The sequence below is a fragment of the Xiphophorus maculatus genome, chromosome 5, assembly GCF_002775205.1.
Source record: "Xiphophorus maculatus strain JP 163 A chromosome 5, X_maculatus-5.0-male, whole genome shotgun sequence".
Classification (NCBI taxonomy): Eukaryota; Metazoa; Chordata; class Actinopteri; order Cyprinodontiformes; family Poeciliidae; genus Xiphophorus; species Xiphophorus maculatus.
Window position 1 is genome coordinate 31022505 of NC_036447.1, and position 18893 is coordinate 31041397.

Here is an 18893-nt window from a genome sequence, read left to right on the forward strand (position 1 = left end):
AGTTGTGGTTTTGATGGTAACTTTATCATCATTAGAGGAATCTTCCATGTCCTTTTGGTCTTCAGGTTTCAATGTCAAAAGCAAAGTATTTTCATCTCTCGTCCTCAGAGCTCTCTACAAAAATGTCATTGCCTATTGTGATATATCCTAACAACTTTTCAACTCCCTTCGTAACAAGAAATCCAAGGTCCCATCACAGGCAAAAATCCTCTTGACTTGGTGTTCAGTTAAAATGGTTTGTAAAGTCAGTTTGAAGTCGTCTCTCTGGAATCGATCTACCTCCAACCAAGTTGAAAAGCAAACAAAGTACCATGCTAAGAGGCAGAGTGTTGACAATGTTTTATGTTGCTTGGTTCAGTTAATGAGATCTAATGAAAACTAGCAATGTTTGTTTTTCTGCAACAGCAATATGACTGACTTTAAACACTTATAAGCAGAGGCTGAAAACAGCTTTTACTATTATTTTTTTACCTTTCAATGAAAGTAAAATATATGTAATATACTATTGTAACCGGGTGGTTTTATTGGAAGACGTAGTTTACATCTAGGGGTTGTAAATTCCCACCGTGGTTTGGGTCTTTGAACACATCTCGGCCCCGTTCCCCACCGTCACTTCCGTTCACAGCCTTGTCGGGCTCATTAAGCGTCTATAGGCACCGGGTGTGCACGCCAATCTGTGTGTGTTTGTTTGGTCCGTTGGTTGAGTTGGCTCTCAGGGCAGATGAGCGCTGGCGCCGTGCTCATCGGGTTGCTGTGAGTGTTCGGATCGTGGACATTTAATACTGGTAGGATAAATGGATTTTTATGTCACTACTCTACCTGTCTATTATTGTCAGCGGATGCGTCATTGTTTTCTTTTGGTATTGCAGATTGCTGCTGTTGCCTATTGTGCTCCCACAAACTATTCAGAACCACAAACCGTGTAGAACCAGAACAGCATAGCTCCTTATTTTTATTAGCGTACTGGGCACAACCTTAGGACGGGATTGGGGCAATGCGGGATTTGTTTTTCTTTTTTTCCTAACATTATTTTGTGTTTTGTGTTTCTACTAATCTGGTTTGCATTCGTTTGGTTCCAATTGCTTCTAGTCTTGTCCTGGGTTTTTGAGCCTATTGCGTTTTAAATTAGAATAATAAAGTCTATTTTTAATATTGTAAAAGAATGTATAAATAAAACATATTTTGTATACTATTTCTGTTTCCTCATTCTCAGCCAGACCTACCTGGGTATCATTAATTGGGAAACTCTAGACCACTTGATATTTCAGTAGTTTACCAGTTGGCTCTAGGGCCACGTCCTCAGTCACAATCCGGGTTCTTTCCCCCGTGTTACAATTTTCTGGCGTTGTCGGCAGGATCTGGCTGTTTGAACAGATGGTATACATATTTTTACATTCATTTCTGATACCGATAGTGTTGGTTCTGTGGTAGTGGTGCTTTAGTAGAGAGCATTATTGCTGTATTTATTCATTGTTTGGAGCGCTTAGAGTGTGGGAGCATAATAGTGCAGCAGTAGGCACATCGTGGGACCTGGCTGGATATTTCCGCCTGTGAACGAGGATCAGCGTTCCTGGTGCGATGGCTGAGGAACTTCAAGAACTCCGGGCTCGAGTCCAGCAGTTGGAGGCCGAAAGGAGCCGTCTGCAGCAGGAGAGGGATTCTGCACGAGCAAATTCAAATCAACAGGATGATGAACAAGCTGGCCCGAGTACAAGTGGAGCTCCGATGAACACTAGGGCAACTGATCGCATAATCTACCTGCCGAGGGAGCGAAAGTGTCCAATCTTTCGAGGAACTCATGGTGTCGGGGTGGAGGAGTGGATAGAAGAGGTTCGCACCAGCATGCGAGTCCGCCATGTTGGACCCACAGATAAGGCTGCTTTCATTTTTGACCATCTTGAAGGTGAAGCTCGAGATGAGATTAAATATAGATCCTCAGCTGAACGTGAGAATCCAGAAACTGTTTTCACCATTTTAAAAGAACTGTATGGTTGCCAACAGTCATATGTCTCATTACAGGAGGACTTCTTTTCACGGAGACAATTAGATGGTGAATCTTTGCAGGAATTCTCTCATTCATTGTTTTGCTTGATGGACAAAGTTAAATCTAATTCTCCTCATGCTATGGCAAATGCTGACATTTTACTTCGTGATCAGTTTATTCAAAATGTTAGTAACTCTGACCTGCGTCGAGAGCTAAAGCGTTATGCTCGTGATAATCCGAGGTGTACATTACTGGAGGTTAGAGCTGAGGCAATTACGTGGGAGCGTGAGGGCGGGGTGGAAAATAAAAGTAGTGTTGTCCCCTCTTTTTGTGCTGTACAGAGTGCCAGTGTGTCCCCTCCCCAAATTGACTCTCCCACTGGTTCTGTTGCCTCTCAACTTGCTACTTTGACAGTAATTGTACAAAAACAGCAGGAACAGTTGGACCAGATTAGTCAATCCCTTGCAGCTATGCAGCAGCCCCCTGTGGCTAGGCCTCCCAGTTCTAGTAGTGTGATTTGTCACAAATGTCAGCAACCAGGCCACATTGCCCGGTATTGTACCACTCGTGGCCGTTTTAAGTCTCCACGCACAAGTGGTGCCCCTCAGGTTCAATCCACCCCTAGCCATTAGCGGGCGGAAAACTAACTCCCCCTAGTGTTAGGAGCCAGACATTAGGAGGGGGTGGTTCAGGCTCGGTGGGTCCCCAAATTGAAGAGGTGAAGGAGTGTTTAATTGCATCGTGCCCTCAAGTCACTGTAAAACTATCTGGAGTTCCAGTGCACTGTATTCTTGACACTGGTTCTATGGTTTCTACCATTTCAGAAAGCTTCTTTAAAAAGCATTTTCCAGATAAGTTAAAAGTATGCCATTGGTTAGAGTTGAGAGCTGCAAACGGTTTGAATATTCCTTACTTGGGTTATCTCGAGCCTGATATTGAGGTGTGTGGGATGGTAATCCCCAGAAGAGGGATCCTTGTTGTTAGGGACCCTCCAGGTCAGGCTAGTTCACCTCAAATACCAGGCATAATCGGGATGAATGTAATAAAGGCCTACTATCTTCAGCTATTTGACCAGTATGGCACTGATTTGTTTAAACTCCCATCTGTTCAGGGGGCACCGTCTCCCTGGCTTCCTGCATTTCAGCTATGTCAGCAGACTGAGGTTCAAGAAGGCCATATTCAAACCAGTGTTGCAAAACTTCGTGGTAGAAGACCAGTTGTAGTCCCTGCAGGCACTATTAAGTTTGTGCCTGCCACATGTTCAGCCATGTTAGCGCTGGCTGGGGCAGCATTAATTGAGCCGTTGGATGTAAAGTTTAGCTTACCTGAGGGTTTGTTAGTGTCTCCTTCCCTTTTGCAGGTTTTTCGGGGCACTGTTTATGTTCCTGTGGTGAATGTAGGGGTGTGTACAGTCACACTAAGACCCCGTTGTGCTCTGGGTCTCTTGTCTCCTGTGAAAGTGGTCAGTTTACCGTCAGAGTTGCAGGAAGTTCCTTGTGCACAGGAGCAAGTCGTGGCTACAGTCAGGTCCCATACTGCTGAGACTGGTTCAGTTGGAGAGAAGATAACATCACTTAATCTCTCTATGCTGGACAGCGAAGAGCAGCATAAGGTGAGAACATTGTTGCTAAAGTATGAGTCTGTGTTCTCTGCTTTTGATGGTGACCTTGGTATTACTAATTTAATCGAGCATAGCATTCCATTGTTAGACAATGTTCCTGTGCGGCAGAGGTATCGGCGTATCCCTCCATCTGAATATGAGGCAGTTAAGTCCCATATTAACCAGCTGCTGGCAAACCAGGTTATCAGAGAGAGCAGTAGCCCTTATGCATCACCAATTGTCCTGGTCCGAAAGAAAGACGGCAGTCTTCGCCTATGTGTGGACTATAGACAACTTAATAAAAAGACCAGAAAAGACACTTTTCCACTGCCCCGAATAGAGGAAACATTGGACTCTCTATCAGGCGCCCGCTGGTTCACAACCATGGACCTTGTTTGTGGCTATAACCAGGTTCCAGTTGCAGAGAATGATCGCTCAAAAACAGCCTTTTGCACGCCTTTTGGCCTGTTTGAATTCAATCGCATGCCATTCAGGTTGTGTAATGCACCAGGAACTTTCCAACGTTTAATGGAGAGGATGTTCGGGGCTCAGCATGGTCAGTCACTCTTGCTATACCTGGATGATATTATTGTGTTTTCTTCCAGTGTTGACCAGCACCTGGCACGGCTGGAGGTGGTGTTAAGTCGCCTGAAACAAGAAGGATTGAAGGTCAAGTTGGAAAAATGTGACTTCTTTAAAAAGCAGGTGCAGTACCTGGGACATCTCATCTCTGAGGACGGCGTGGCCACGGACCCAGACAAGATTGCAGCAGTGTCAAACTGGCCTCACCCTACAAATGTCTCAGAGCTGCGGTCGTTCCTGGGATTTGCCAATTATTATCGAAGGTTCGTAGAAGGTTTTTCTCAACTGGCTGGCCCCCTCCATCGTCTTGTTTCAGAACATGCTGGGTCGAAGGCGAGTCGAGGACGAGGAAAACTATTGGGAGGAGCATGGTCAGAAGAATGCGAAAGGAGCTTCCAGGAGCTCAAGGCCAAGCTTGTAAGTGCTCCCACTCTCGCTTTTGCTGATTTTTCCCTGCCTTTTATTTTAGAGGTCGACGCCAGCCACCATGGACTAGGAGCTGTGTTGTCTCAGGAACAGGGTGGCCGAGTACGACCCATTGCATATGCCAGCCGCAGTTTGCATGCTGCTGAGAAGAGTTATAGCTCCATGAAACTTGAGATGTTGGCCATGAAGTGGGCTATGGCTGAAAAGTTCAAGGAGTACCTGTGGGGCCACCGATGTGTCGTTTGGACTGACAACAACCCACTGAGCCATTTGGACACTGCCAAATTGGGTGCCACGGAGCATCGATGGGTTGCTGAACTTTCTGCATTTGACTATACGGTCAGATATCGTCCAGGCCGTGTGAATAAGAATGCTGACGCCCTCTCAAGGCAATCAACAAGTGGGGACAGAACACAACTACACCACCACCTCCCAGGGACAGCCATTCCAGAACAAATCTGTGAGATGTCGAGGGTGGTGCAGGAGGATGCTGTGCAGTTGGCGATCACTGTCCTTCCATCCCGCAGCAGAGAAGATCTGTGCCTACTTCAAGGGGCTGATCCGTCCATTTCAGCCTTCCTGGAGTTTTGGCAGCAGCAAAGAGTGCCGAGCCGGGCTGAGAAGGAGCGTCTAGGGCCGGGCGCCCGTGGACTTCTGAAACAGTGGGACCGAATTGTCCAGAAGGAAGGCCTTTTGTATCGGCGCACCTGGAGACCAGATGGTGGAGAAGAAGTTCTTCAGTTTCTTCTCCCAGAGAGTCTAAAAGCAGAGGTGTTGCAGGAGCTTCATCAACATCATGGCCACCAGGGGGTCGAGAGGACGACTGATGTAGTGAAGCAGAGGTGTTTCTGGCCAGGAGTGGATAAAGATGTAAAGGATTGGTGCCAACAGTGTGAGAGGTGTACCCTTGCTAAGAACACCCAGCCAAGAGTTCGAGCGCCTATGGGTCACCTGCTTGCTTCAAGACCAAATCAGCTGCTGGCCATTGATTTTACACTTTTGGAACCAGCCCGTGATGGAAGGGAGCTTGTGATGGTGATGACAGATGTATTTTCGAAGTTCACCCAAGCCATCCCTACTCGTGATCAGAAAGCGACAACAGTGGCAAAGGTCCTGGTTCGTGAGTGGTTTTACCGTTTTGGAGTGCCGGCCCGTATCCACTCTGACCAGGGGAGGAACTTTGAAGGTGTCCTAGTACAACAGTTATGTGAGTTGTATGGAGTTCAGAAAAGTCGCACCACACCTTACCACCCGCAGGGAAATGGACAATGTGAACGTTTTAATCGAACTATGTTCAATCTGCTTCGCTCCCTAGCTCCAGATGAAAAGCGAAATTGGCCAGAACATCTCCCACAGCTGGTCTTCCACTATAACACCACTGCCCACCAGTCGACTGGTGAATCTCCTCACTTCCTTATGTTTGGACAAGAGCCCCACTTGCCAGTGGATTTTCTGCTTGGCCATCTTCCTGAGCCCACAGAAGCAAAAGTGTGTGATTGGGTGGCAGAGCACAGGAGGCGCCTAAATGTGGCCATTGATGTTGTTAAAGGCAGAGTGGAGTTGGCAGCCCACAGGAGAAAAGTGAGGCATGATGAGAAAGTCCGGTGTGAGCCACTTCAAGTTGGACAACGAGTGTATCTGCGTGATGTTGGCGCAGAAAGATCCAGGATGCCTGGGGGGCTACAGTGTACAAAGTTGTGAGGGCGCCAAGTTCAGGTGGTGTTGTATATTCAATTGCTCCAGTTGATAAGCCTCACCTTGTTAGACAAGTGCACCGTACCTCCATAAAGCCTGCCCTGTCACCTTCAGAGACCTGCTATGATGACTGGCCACAGAGTGCACCAGAGGAGAACAGTGATGAGGAGGATGTGGAGTCGGAATCTTGGCTGGTGTGCCGAGAGGCTGTTGGTAATCCACCCAGGCCTGTGGTCCCAGAACCATCAGAGAGGCCTCCAGCTCGAACACCTGTTCAGGTGCCGTCAGCTTCGCAAACTCCTCAGAGCACTAGGGCTGCCCCTAGAAAGTCCACCCGTAAAACTGCAGGCAAGCACTCCAATCCTCAGCATCTCCCAAGATCAGCTACGAGTGAAGACAGAGGGGCTGCTGTTTCTCTGGTTCCAGGTGTTAGCAGCATGGCTACAGCCATTTTTCGACCTTGGTCATAGTTTTACTTAATCGGTGGGTCACCGATTCATAGAGGGGGGGTAGGATGTAACCGGGTGGTTTTATTGGAAGACGTAGTTTACATCTAGTGGTTGTAAATTCCCACTGTGGTTTGGGTCTTTGAACACATCTCGGCCCCGTTCCCCACCGTCACTTCCGTTCACAGCCTTGTCGGGCTCATTAAGCGTCTATAGGCACCGGGTGTGCACGCCAATCTGTGTGTGTTTGTTTGGTCCGTTGGTTGAGTTGGCTCTCAGGGCAGATGAGCGCTGGCGCCGTGCTCATCGGGTTGCTGTGAGTGTTCGGATCGTGGACATTTAATACTGGTAGGATAAATGGATTTTTATGTCACTACTCTACCTGTCTATTATTGTCAGCGGATGCGTCATTGTTTTCTTTTGGTATTGCAGATTGCTGCTGTTGCCTATTGTGCTCCCACAAACTATTCAGAACCACAAACCGTGTAGAACCAGAACAGCATAGCTCCTTATTTTTATTAGCGTACTGGGCACAACCTTAGGACGGGATTGGGGCAATGCGGGATTTGTTTTTCTTTTTTTCCTAACATTATTTTGTGTTTTGTGTTTCTACTAATCTGGTTTGCATTCGTTTGGTTCCAATTGCTTCTAGTCTTGTCCTGGGTTTTTGAGCCTATTGCGTTTTAAATTAGAATAATAAAGTCTATTTTTAATATTGTAAAAGAATGTATAAATAAAACATATTTTGTATACTATTTCTGTTTCCTCATTCTCAGCCAGACCTACCTGGGTATCATTAATTGGGAAACTCTAGACCACTTGATATTTCAGTAGTTTACCAGTTGGCTCTAGGGCCACGTCCTCAGTCACAATCCGGGTTCTTTCCCCCGTGTTACACTATAGAAGAAACAAAAAATGTAATTTGCATTATTAAAAAACATATAAAACACTCCATTAGTTAAACATTTAAAGCTGTGAGTCAAATTTACACTAATCACAAATGTGTCAGAAATTACAGCAAACTTCTACAATACACAAGAAAAAGAAAAGAGAAATGTTTTAAATATTTCAAATTGTCAAAAAGAAGGTTTTCTGTGAGCAAAGCAATACTAGACAAGATGTGAAGTTTTCACCTGATGAAGGTTACCATAACTCACAAACTGAGACACAAACTGAGTCACAGCTCTTAGTTTGCAGCACAGATAAAATGAAACTCATCATGATCAGACTTGATGAACCAGAGATGGTCTCCTTCTTTCTCCATGTTTTGACGGTAACTTTCTCATCATTAGAGGAATCTTCCATGTCCTTTTGGTCTTCAGGTTTCAATGTCAAAAGCAAAGTATTTTCATCTCTCGTCCTCAGAGCTCTCTACAAGGACATTGTTGCCTCTTGTGCTATATCCTAACAACTTTTCAACTCCCTTCGTAACAAGAAATCCAAGGTCCCATCACAGGCAAAAATCCTCTTGACTTGGTGTTCAGTTAAAATGGTTTGTAAAGTCAGTTTGAAGTCGTCTCTCTGGGATCGATCTACCTCCAACCAAGTTGAAAAGCAAACTGAGAATTCTTGTATCTCTCTGAACATTTATGACATCACTGACATCACACAGAGGTTCTCATGGATACGATGATGTCAAACAACCTGTGTCAGGGTTTTGTTTGTTGTAGTTGCTATGAAAACACAAGGAGTTATGACTGGCGTAAGATTATTGTCAATTAAAAATGCATGCGTAGACATCTAAATTAGTAAATGTTAGTCAACAAATGTGCAGAAATTTAAGTTTTGTATTTGTCTTGTTTTCCAACTCATACATGCATGTAAAAATGGGATATTGTACATATGAGGATACTCATGAACAAATTGAAATAGTTATGGACAATCCATGAAGAGCACAGAGATCCAATAACAGAACACCACTCTGGTTTAGATCAGGCTGGCCGATCCTCCCAACCACACCCCTCCAGGTCTCACTGTCATTGCCCACCTGAGCGTTGAAATCTCAAAGCAGCATAAGGAAGTCCCCAGGAGGGCCACTCAACAGCAGCTCTTCAACAATTGGAAAAAAGGTGGGTAATCTAACCTGCTGTTTGTCAGGTAAGTACAAGCAGCAAATGACTGAGGACAGATGGTACCACTGAGGTCCACTTTTTACAGGAATTTCAAAGATTGGGTCAGGAATTGAAGGATATCGTAAATCGTCTGGACTGACTGACCATGGGAGTATTAGGGTCAACACATCGGTGTCACTGAAAAAGCATTTTCTCTTTATGTTGGAGTAGTGTGGTTGTAAAGGTAACTCACTCAAACTGAGCAAGCAATGCACATATGGCGCCTTAGTCCTCGACTCTGCTGTCACATGTTCGATTTTTGGCCTGGCAACCTTTGCCACATCTTACCCCTTCCTCTCATTACCCACTTTTCTGTCACTTCACTACAGAAAAGTAGTGAAGTGACAGAAATCAGAAATGAGTTTTTGGGGTGTCTGGGCTCTCTGTTAGAGATAGGGTGAGAAACTCAGTCATCCAGGAGGGACTCAGAGTAGAGTTGCTGCTCTTTCACATCAAGAGGAGCTGTTTGAGGTGGCTAGGGCATCTGTTCCCTGGTTAGGTGTTCCGGGCAAGTCCCACCGAAAGGAGACCAGAGGAAACCAGGGATATGCTGGAGAGACAATGTTCCTCTGCTTGGCTGGGAATGCCTTGGGATTCCCGCAGATGATCTGGAACAAGTGGCGTCAATTACTTAGGCTGCTACCCCCATGACCCAACTCTGGATGAATGGATAAATAAATACACACACAATAGAATAGCCCAATAGAATATAAACAGTAATGTGAGGTAACTTGATTAGCTAGCTAGTTTCACACATTATAAAATAGGCAAATTTTAGGATAAGTAAGCTTACTTATCCGCAAATTTGCCTATTTTATCCATGCTTACTTAGAAAAAACATTCCTATGATTACCAAAACTGATGCACTACAATTTAACTGTTGAGAGTTTGTTTACTGAAGGTTTTATAAATTTGTTTTTTAAATTATAGAAAAAAATATATAGCAAAATATAGGCCTGCATTTTTGTAACTGCAAAGTTTGAAGGCATGAACTTGAGAAAATTAGAGGCTTTTAAAGAAAAATAAGTCACTGAAACTGACTTTTGTTCATAAAAGAGCGAGCATCTTACTTGGAAAATTTACCTAAGAAAAAAAACCCAGAATGACCAATGTTTTTGGAAAAAACATACTTTTTTATATAGAAAACAAAAGACATCTAGAAAAGAATCAGAATTATGCCTGTTTGATAGTTTTAACCTTTTAGATAATGGATTGATAAAGAAAAGAAACTCAATTACATGTCCAGAAAAATGCAGAGAAACACTGCAGATTACATCTTCACAGACTTTAAACTACTTGATCACCTATCAATTAGTCATGTTTTTCCAATAATTTTCAACACAGAGATTGCTGACCTCATAACAAAACACCGCATCACAAAACAATCAAATGGTTATGTTTAAAGAAAAAATATTTTTTCAAAGCTGCAACAATCACCAGCAACTTGTCTTGTGAACACACTGCATTTATTTACAGAATATCAAAAGAAATGGATTTTGACCAGAACATAACTTTCCCATAATAACTGCTTATGCTGAGACTAATATGACAGCAGTGTGTTTTTGTCCGGTGGATGGCGCCCCCTTTCAGCTGAACATGGCTGTGTGTCTATGAAGTTGTGTCTGAGCATCTCTGACTTGTGGTCCTTCTCATCTACTGGTAGTACAACTCCAGGTTCATCCCATCGTGGATTTCATCTGCAGGAGCAACAGTTAAGTACAACAGTCTGAGTTTATTGGCACAAGTATAAAATAAACATCAACAAACAAAGTGCCCACATAGATTTCTTCTATTTTGCCCACAGCAGGCTTCATATTATCAAAAAGGTTCAAATTAAACAACCTGATTACACACAAGGTGTAGTTTTCACAGCTTGTTTTACTTAATAAGGGAAAAAATGCAATTTAAATGGACCTGAAAAACAAAGATCTAGTTGCCCTCAAAAGTGATCTGCCACTGGATATAAGGTTGTTTTCTTTTTGTTTGTTTATTTGTTGTTGTTTTTTTTACATCCCTGTGAAGGAATTTTGGGTTGTTCTTGCAGCGTGGTTTTAATCAAGCATGCCCAAGATATCAAAGTCATCTCACAGCAACTCAGTTGGAATTAGCACCAGTCTTTGAAAAGACTACCAGTACTTCAAAACCGTCATTTGGACTGGAGCAGTGGTTTTGGCCTTGGAACTTTCCCATGGAGGCCATTTTGGCCCAGTCTCTTGATTTTATTGTTGAACGATGAACACAGACCTTCATTGAGTCAAGTGAGCCTTAGTGTTTTAAATTGATTCTTTCTGACCTGCTGCATGAGTCCTTGGTGTGCTCTGAGTCATAATGATAGGTTGGCCACTTCTTTCTGCATTTATGGATGGTGGCTCTCTCTGTAGTTACAGCTCAGTAAATTTTTATGTTGTTTTTTTTTTTTATAGAAACAAGCAACGCAAAGCCAGGCAGGGCTAGGGAGTGGGCAGGTAAAACCTGTTGAACTGCCAGACTTATAATATACAGACAGAAACCCTGATTAGTAAGTTTAATTTAACAATAATTAGTGGGAAAAGCTATGGTTATCAAATATTTGAACACATTTGAAGTATTTCACTTCTGCTGCCAAAACAGACCTGACAGGTCCTAAAAACCACCACCCTCCTGAAAACCTGCTGCGTTTTCTGTCAAGATATTGGCATCTGGTTACGTCCTGTTTGTCCCTCAGATGCAATCTGTGTGTCATAACACTGCAAAATAGTTTTTGCTGCTGGGCACAAAATCCAGTCAAAACAAGCTGAATCTAACAGGAAACACAACAAACCAGAAAACAGAAACATTCCTTTGTGATTATCAGTAACGTGGTGCAGTCTCATTGATCAGCTATAGAGAGTGCAAGAGGAGCACTAAAAGGATACAGTCTCCTAGAGTCACATGGTCCTTAAATATGGTATACCTTTAAAAAAACAACAGAAATAAATGTGAGGACATTTTGCAGATGTGAACAGTAGTGAATGTGGGAGCATTTCAAATCAGCAGCCTACCATTTTTTCAAAACGATCTTGTCATATCGTGTTCCTGTCTGAGCTGCGATGAGCTTCTTCAGATCTCCGATGGTATCCTCTGAGCTGAGCATGGAGGTTAAGGAGCAGTGTGACGGCACAAAAACAACTACTGCTTCTGTGAGACAACAAAAATCTCATCTACAGACAAGCTGAAATCCTGCTTAGACTCTTTTCAACCGTCCAACAAAATTTAACATTAGGAACTAAATGAGGCTGATTTTTTTTCTTTTGATATAAAATTAACAATTAGGACTAGGAACCGAATTTTACTGCACTTTATTATTGAAAACTGGACTGCACTGGATTGATTTGATGATGCACTTCTCTTAAAAGTTTGACTCCTGGCACTACAGAAATAATTTGGCCTTCATAAAACCAAGACATTGAAAAAGGACCATGAAAGGAAAACGGATGTCCTTTGAAATAATATCCAAATAGGTTTCACTAAGAAACTGAATAACTAATACCTTGTTTTTTTTTCTCATCAACCCAATGCTTTTCACACACTGTCACACAAGGATACTTGCATTTGACTCGGACTTTCTTTCCAAGACGATCGTTGCAAACCACCTCGATCATTTTCACCGTCTGTCACAAAAAAGAGGGAGAACGTAGTTGGGCCCGCGTTTAGCATAGCTGAACTTGATTAAACAATGGGTCAAAACATGAAGCAGTTTCGTCTGCAAATCCCTAAATTCAACACAGTAACCGTGTGAGTTAGCTAACATGCTAAAAAAAATACCGTCGTTAAATTATTACTTTATAAACGTGATTATAGAGGCTGTTTATACGGATAAACAGCCTCTATAATCACGAAGATACTTACTTAAGTAAACATTCATTTACCAAATTTAAACACTCTTCACATACACTAAAAGTGCAGGTTGAAAAATAGTTCTCCCTCTCTGGTATTTTCTGCAACGCTCTCGTTCGTTTTGCCGTAAAGCAGGTTCAATTTCTAGACCAATCAAATCAAGTGGAACGTTGTTCACAACAAACGGAATCCAATGGGAGAGAAGGAAGGCCACCGTAGGGCGGGACAAGTACTGAAAACAACTTGTATCGAAAACAAGTTATTAACTGTCGTGTCCTGCGCTGTAACTCCTTCCTTGCTTCGCTGCAACAGTGAATTGAAATTTGAAAACGGTGCTACTACAGAAAATATGGGAGACGAAGAAAATTTACCGTCCGGATGGGAGAAGAGAATGAGTCGTAGTTCAGGTAATGAACCCCAATCTGAAACAGGATAAATGAGCCACAGAGTTTTATAAATTTGTATTGTAAGTAGGCTTGATTCGCTAGCTAGCTGCATGTGCATCGTGGTACAATAAAGAAACAAACTAGAGAAACCCTATTATTACAGAATGATTGGCTGAAAGAAGTGATGTAGAATAAGAAGCCATGAACGCTTTTTTCCCAGATCGGGTTCGACTTTAGTGGTTGTGTCGTTGCACGAGGAGCTAATTCATTCAGGTTTGCTGCTGCAGGGCCACGCATGACGTCATCCCGTTGTAGAGATTTGCGTTAAAATAGCGCGAGACCCAGAGTTTTAATTAACATAAAAGTATCTAATAATCAAATCTAAAATTTAAAAGAAAAAGATTGGCCTAGCCTTTTAAGAGAATCTTGTTTTAACTGATTTAACCAACGCCAACCTGAGTAAAATAGGAGTAACTGTCTGTATTTATATTTTTCTTTATGACTCCAGAAATGCAGTTCAGACTATCAAGTACTATCAAATTAAGTACTTGCTTTCATGAAGCAATTTTAACTGTGGCTACACTGTTGACTTTAAAATAAGGGATATTCATTACTCAGTAATTAACGTACATGCAAAAATTTCATGTTGCAATATATTTACAACATTTAATTTCCCCTTACTGATGAATAAAGTATTTTTGAATTTGATTTTTTTTTTTATTGGAATTTTGATGAATTGTTGAAAGAAAGTACATAAGACTGAATAATGGTTTTTATAGCTTCAAAAACATTTAAAGCAACAGTATTTTGTACAAACATGCAATTTAGTATAGCTTGACACCTATAACAATTATTTGGGTTATTTTCTCTTTCTTTCTCTCTGACTGCCTTAATTAAAAATATGCATGATTTATTCTCTATTTCTTCTCCTTCACCCATTGTAATTGTTAATAAGGCTGTTAAAGAGTTTTGTAGCAAATAAAACCAAAATGCCTAATGTAAATCAGTTGTTAAATGTGTAAAAAAAAAAAAAAAAAAAAAAAAAAAAATATATATATATATATATATATATATATATATATATATATATATATATATATATATATATATATATATATAGTAGCTAAAGTGATTTCATGTGTCTGTCATGTTCTAAAAACTTAGCCAGACTTCTTTTAATTTCTATTATTTAGATTTTAAATTATTTGTTATTTTTATTGTTCGATTTGAAACTTGTTTGAGCCAGTTGAATCTTATGAAATGAAAGTCACATATTTATGTCTAATCTGACAGGGGCTATTCTCCTTTTAGAGTTAAAAAAAAAAAAGTTTTCTACAGGGATCTTGTCATACTGATCAGTTATGGCGCTGATGCTGCTGGGACCAACATGGTGCAGAGAGCTTGAGCTTTAAACACTGATACTGACAAACTGTATTTATACGTTTCTTTCTTTTTGTTGTTTTGTTTCCAAATCATGCCAAAGCATGATTTACTGTCATTTAATTTGCAGTTAAAAATTGACAAAATTATATGACATAATCAGCGTTTTGTGTCTAGTGTCTATTTTTCAAAAATGAACGTAATGTGGACGTCTGTATGTTTGCTCTTGCAGGAAAAGTGTATTACTTTAATCACATCACCAATGCCAGTCAGTGGGAACGTCCAGTAGGAGACGGACGTGGAGAGCCAGAAAAGGTTGAGCTGAAATAATGATTCTTACATTTTAATTGATTTCACAGGGCACCCAATGACAAGAACTGTATATCATTATCAAAACTAATATATGAAATGTATCACTATTAGTTAAGATGAATATGCCTGTGTTACAACCTGAGCCTACTGTTTTTGCACTTGTCCTTGTTTGTGATGTTCTCTTTTATAGCTCTTGTGTTGGTGTATCTGTGTAGTGTTGTTACAGAGACTTCATAATCCGTTTTGTTATTGCTCCTGGTTGTGTTTGGATTTTACATTTAATTTATTATTTTTAGTTGTTTTATTTTGGACATTAAAAATATCTTCCAGTTCCAGTGTTAGAAGTTGTTAACAAAGTTAAAGTTTACTCGTCTTTGAGAACGTAAACCTGCATTATTATGCCATTATCTATGTATTATTTGAAAATAGTCCCAAAACAAACAATACTGTTGTTTACTGCAATAATTTCTGGGACAATTTCTCATCTACAAAATGTGCTATCATGACAGACTTACAGTAGGTCCCATTGGATGAATTATTAATGATCTTTGAGCGTAGGGTTCATGGCTTTTCTTTCCCTCTTGCAGGTTCGCTGCTCTCATCTGCTGGTGAAACACAATCAGTCACGTCGACCGTCTTCCTGGCGAGAACAAAATATCACACGATCTAAAGATGAGGCTTTGGATCTCATTCAGAGTAAGTAGAGATGATCAGATCTGAGCTGCAGCAGGATGCCACTGTGTAAAGCATGAGATGCTAACAGCTGCAGTCCAGGAGGTTAAGATGTCATTGTTATATGTCAGTAATTGATTTCAAAAGTAAAGATTGTTTACTTTCTTTTTTAACATATAGTACAGACCAAAAGTTTGGACACACCTTTCTAATTCAATTGGTTTTCTTTATTTTTATGACTAAATAGTCATAAGGAGTGTGTGCAAAGCAGTAATCACAGCTAAAGGTTGCTACTTTGAAGAAACTAGAATATAAGGGGTATTTTCAGTTGTTTTACACTTTTTTGTTTAGTGCATATTTCCACATGTGTTATTCATAGTTTTGATGCCTTCAGTGTGAATCTACAATGTCAATAGTCATGAAAATAAAGGAAACTCATTGAATTAAAAGGTGTGTCCAAACCTTTGGTCTGTACTGTATGTTAAAGTCATGTTACAGCCTAAGCATCATGGGAAAGAGGGTCCTCCATAAGGAAGAGATGAGAGGCTCATGATCTATGTTGCTTGAGGTCCAGCATGAAGTTTTCACAGCTCAAACCAGGAGCAACCATCTTCCAGGAAACGCTAAAGCACTTAATTTAATTCTAAGTTTGGCAAAAAATAAACTTGTTTTTTTTTTTAAGCCGTAATCATCCATTTTTACAGAAATGTGCACTTGAAGTATTATATCACTCTTTGTACATAGTTATATAAATTTCAGTTTTAAATAAGTGGATTTTCAAAGATATTATTAATTGAGTTGTCATGTATGTTTGTCCATGCAGAGTACATCGAACAGATCAAGTCAGGAGAGGAGAAGTTTGAAAGCTTAGCCTCCCAGTTTAGCGACTGCAGCTCAGCAAAAAATGGTGGCGACCTTGGTGTGTTTGGAAGAGGTAAACCCAGAATGGCATCCAAATAAAATACTTACAGGATTTACAGTGCTATTGTCAATAACTGAAGGATTCTAACTTTGTTTTTGACTCGTGAAAAATCCTATTCTTTGTTGAATGCACATTCTGTATGCTTCAGGTCAAATGCAGAAGCCTTTTGAAGACGCCTCCTTCGCTCTCAAAGTAGGAGACATGAGTGGGCCTGTTTTTACCGACTCTGGAGTTCACATCATTTTACGTACCGGCTGAAAGACGGCACCACCTGCTCACCCACTCCACTGTCATACACGCATTTACTGAAACTAACCCAAGCAGGCCTGCCATTTGTTTAAAATGCACTCATCACCCCAGTAAGTCAAACACATGCAGTAATGTTTGACTGCATGTGCTCAAAATCCCACACTCAAGTTTGATTAATAAAATGACTTTGAGAACAAATGACTATTCCCAAAGACCTGAAGCTTTTATCTACCACAGCAATGCCATGATAGAGAAGCATTAGTGCCTGGAGTTGTGACTGATTCCTGAAAAACAGATGCTACTGTAACTGACATGTGCATGTCTTTAAAATGGACCATATATTGTTTGCTTTTTATTCTCCTCCATTCCTGCTGTGTGCAAAAGCAGTTCCTTTATGTAAACCATTTTATCAAGATTTGTAGGTCGGCTGTTTAAATCGTTTTCAAGATGTTGTGCATCCCTGCAGACGGAGAATTAGCTGTTCTTTTGCGTTCTATACCCAACATTCAAAAACTAACAATTTGTTCATTTATGGAAATGACTTCAGAAAGAGCATTATTGATTCCAAGACAGTACCATTGAAAGCTTGCAGGGTTTAACATCAGTCCTCACAGCTTTTAAAAGCATCAATATTCATTTAAATTGTTGACACTGTTGTAACTGAGGAATAAAGTTATAAAACACATTTTTGTCCCTTTACTCAGTTCCATTTGTCACATTTCACTGAGTGAAACATTAATTATTCTTTCTTTTTCTGCTATTTTCTATCTCCATCACAAGCGCTCGCAGACCCAGACCAAATCAATGCAGAGTTCACCAATAGATAAATAACTTAAGGCATACTGATACCAACACTGGCTAAGTAACTTTTTTATGATGTATTGTATTTATGTCTCTTTAGGACTGGGCCAAATTGTTGTCTCACACTCGGTGGCGCTGTCACACATAGTGCATGAAACAGCCAGTCGGGCGCATTCCCATTGCTGATTCTCTTTATATGGCCCACATACCTCATGTTCTATATGCTGACGTTTAACAGCATATCAACAAATGTAATGGATATGAATGACATATTTTGTGTGATTGGCCAAAAATGCGCAGTGAACATTCTCATGGTGAAGCAAAGTACTGTGCCTCTGACACAGGTTGGTAAGTCAACTTATTATAAATGACTTTGGGCTTTTTTGTCAAAAGTTGCTTGTAAATGTAATGAGTCACGGGATTGTAGTTTTTTGGCCTTGTTTTTGGACATGAAGCTGATTATTTGGGCTTGACTTTCCTTCCAAAAAAATATATATTATCTTTCAACTCCCCACAAAAGAGCATGCGCTGATGGTGGGTAGTTTGCAGTGGTGTAGTGTAGTCTATTGTTAATGTCACGGTAATATTTTCTGGGAATGACGTTGCGCTCCAGCAAACTGCGGACATGGAGATTAATCTGGACTGCACCCTAAACGTGAGAACAACCGTGAGCGAAGTGTCCGTAAAGGTGAACAACTAAACGCCATTTTAATTCTTAAAATAAAAGGAAGTGTCTAATCTGTGCAGGAGGAAATCTGAGTTGTGGACCCGCTGGAGGAGCGTTTAAGTTTTCTGTCAGTGACGAAAAAATGTTGAAACAGCTTAATTACAGAGCTGAGAATTAAAAAAATATTTAGAGTTTACCAGATAATGGTGAAATGCCCCCAAAACCACACAAAAATTCCTAAAGTAAGTTTTTTTGTTGCTTTTTTTTTTATTTTTTTTACTGTTGTATTTATGCTATTTTTCTCATTATTAATTTTTAGTGGAAACATAGACTATTGATCTTTTTTTTTCTTATAATAAATGTGTAAATGTATACTGTTTACAAGCAGCCTGTGTTTGTAGCTGCCAGTTGGGCATTTTTGGTCTGGTTTTCATAGAGCTGGTTGCTTGTTTCTCTCCAGATCTAGCAGCACTGAGGGCAGAAACCTGTCGGCTCAACGGGCAGCAGCCCTGCAGACGCATTGAAAAGTCTGAAAAAATTCAGAATAAAAATACAGTCGTAATTGAACTGTTCATTAAAGCTGCCCAGTTTTTAAAAATGACAGGAAAGTATTAATAATTAATATTAAAATATGAATAGTTGCAAAAATTTAACAAATGATGCACTGAGGATGCAATTTGCATGAAAGTGCTACTCTAAACCTGAATCTCAACATTGCAGATTGTAATATCTGACCATTTTTGAGCATAATATCAGACCTGTGACTCCTCCCATCAAACTCTGCTACAGAAGATACAAAAACAGT

General features: G+C 40.8%; 2 protein-coding genes across 4 annotated transcripts; one reads left to right on the top strand and one right to left on the bottom strand.

The window, feature by feature from the left end:
- Positions 1 to 10293: 10293 nt before the first annotated feature.
- ubl5 (ubiquitin like 5) lies at positions 10294 to 12845 on the bottom strand. 3 transcript variants are annotated; one of them, XM_005811958.3, is made up of 5 exons: positions 12756 to 12845; positions 12409 to 12473; positions 11865 to 11948; positions 11739 to 11776; positions 10294 to 10541 (listed from the first exon to the last, which is right to left on the bottom strand). In XM_005811958.3, exons 2-5 carry the CDS (start codon positions 12462 to 12464, stop codon positions 10498 to 10500), a joined length of 222 nt encoding a protein of 73 aa, XP_005812015.1. In that variant the 5' UTR covers positions 12465 to 12473; positions 12756 to 12845; the 3' UTR covers positions 10294 to 10497. The 3 variants fall into 3 exon arrangements, with proteins under 3 accessions (XP_005812015.1, XP_005812016.1, XP_005812017.1); XM_005811959.3 differs by having other exon boundaries at positions 12732 to 12843; XM_005811960.3 differs by having other exon boundaries at positions 12712 to 12830.
- On the top strand, positions 12539 to 17305 carry pin1 (peptidylprolyl cis/trans isomerase, NIMA-interacting 1). Its single transcript, XM_005811957.3, has 6 exons — positions 12539 to 12589; positions 12848 to 13106; positions 14698 to 14780; positions 15365 to 15473; positions 16273 to 16383; positions 16520 to 17305. Exons 1-6 carry the CDS (start codon positions 12539 to 12541, stop codon positions 16627 to 16629), a joined length of 723 nt encoding a protein of 240 aa, XP_005812014.2. The 3' UTR covers positions 16630 to 17305.
- The last annotated feature ends 1588 nt before the right edge of the window (positions 17306 to 18893 follow it).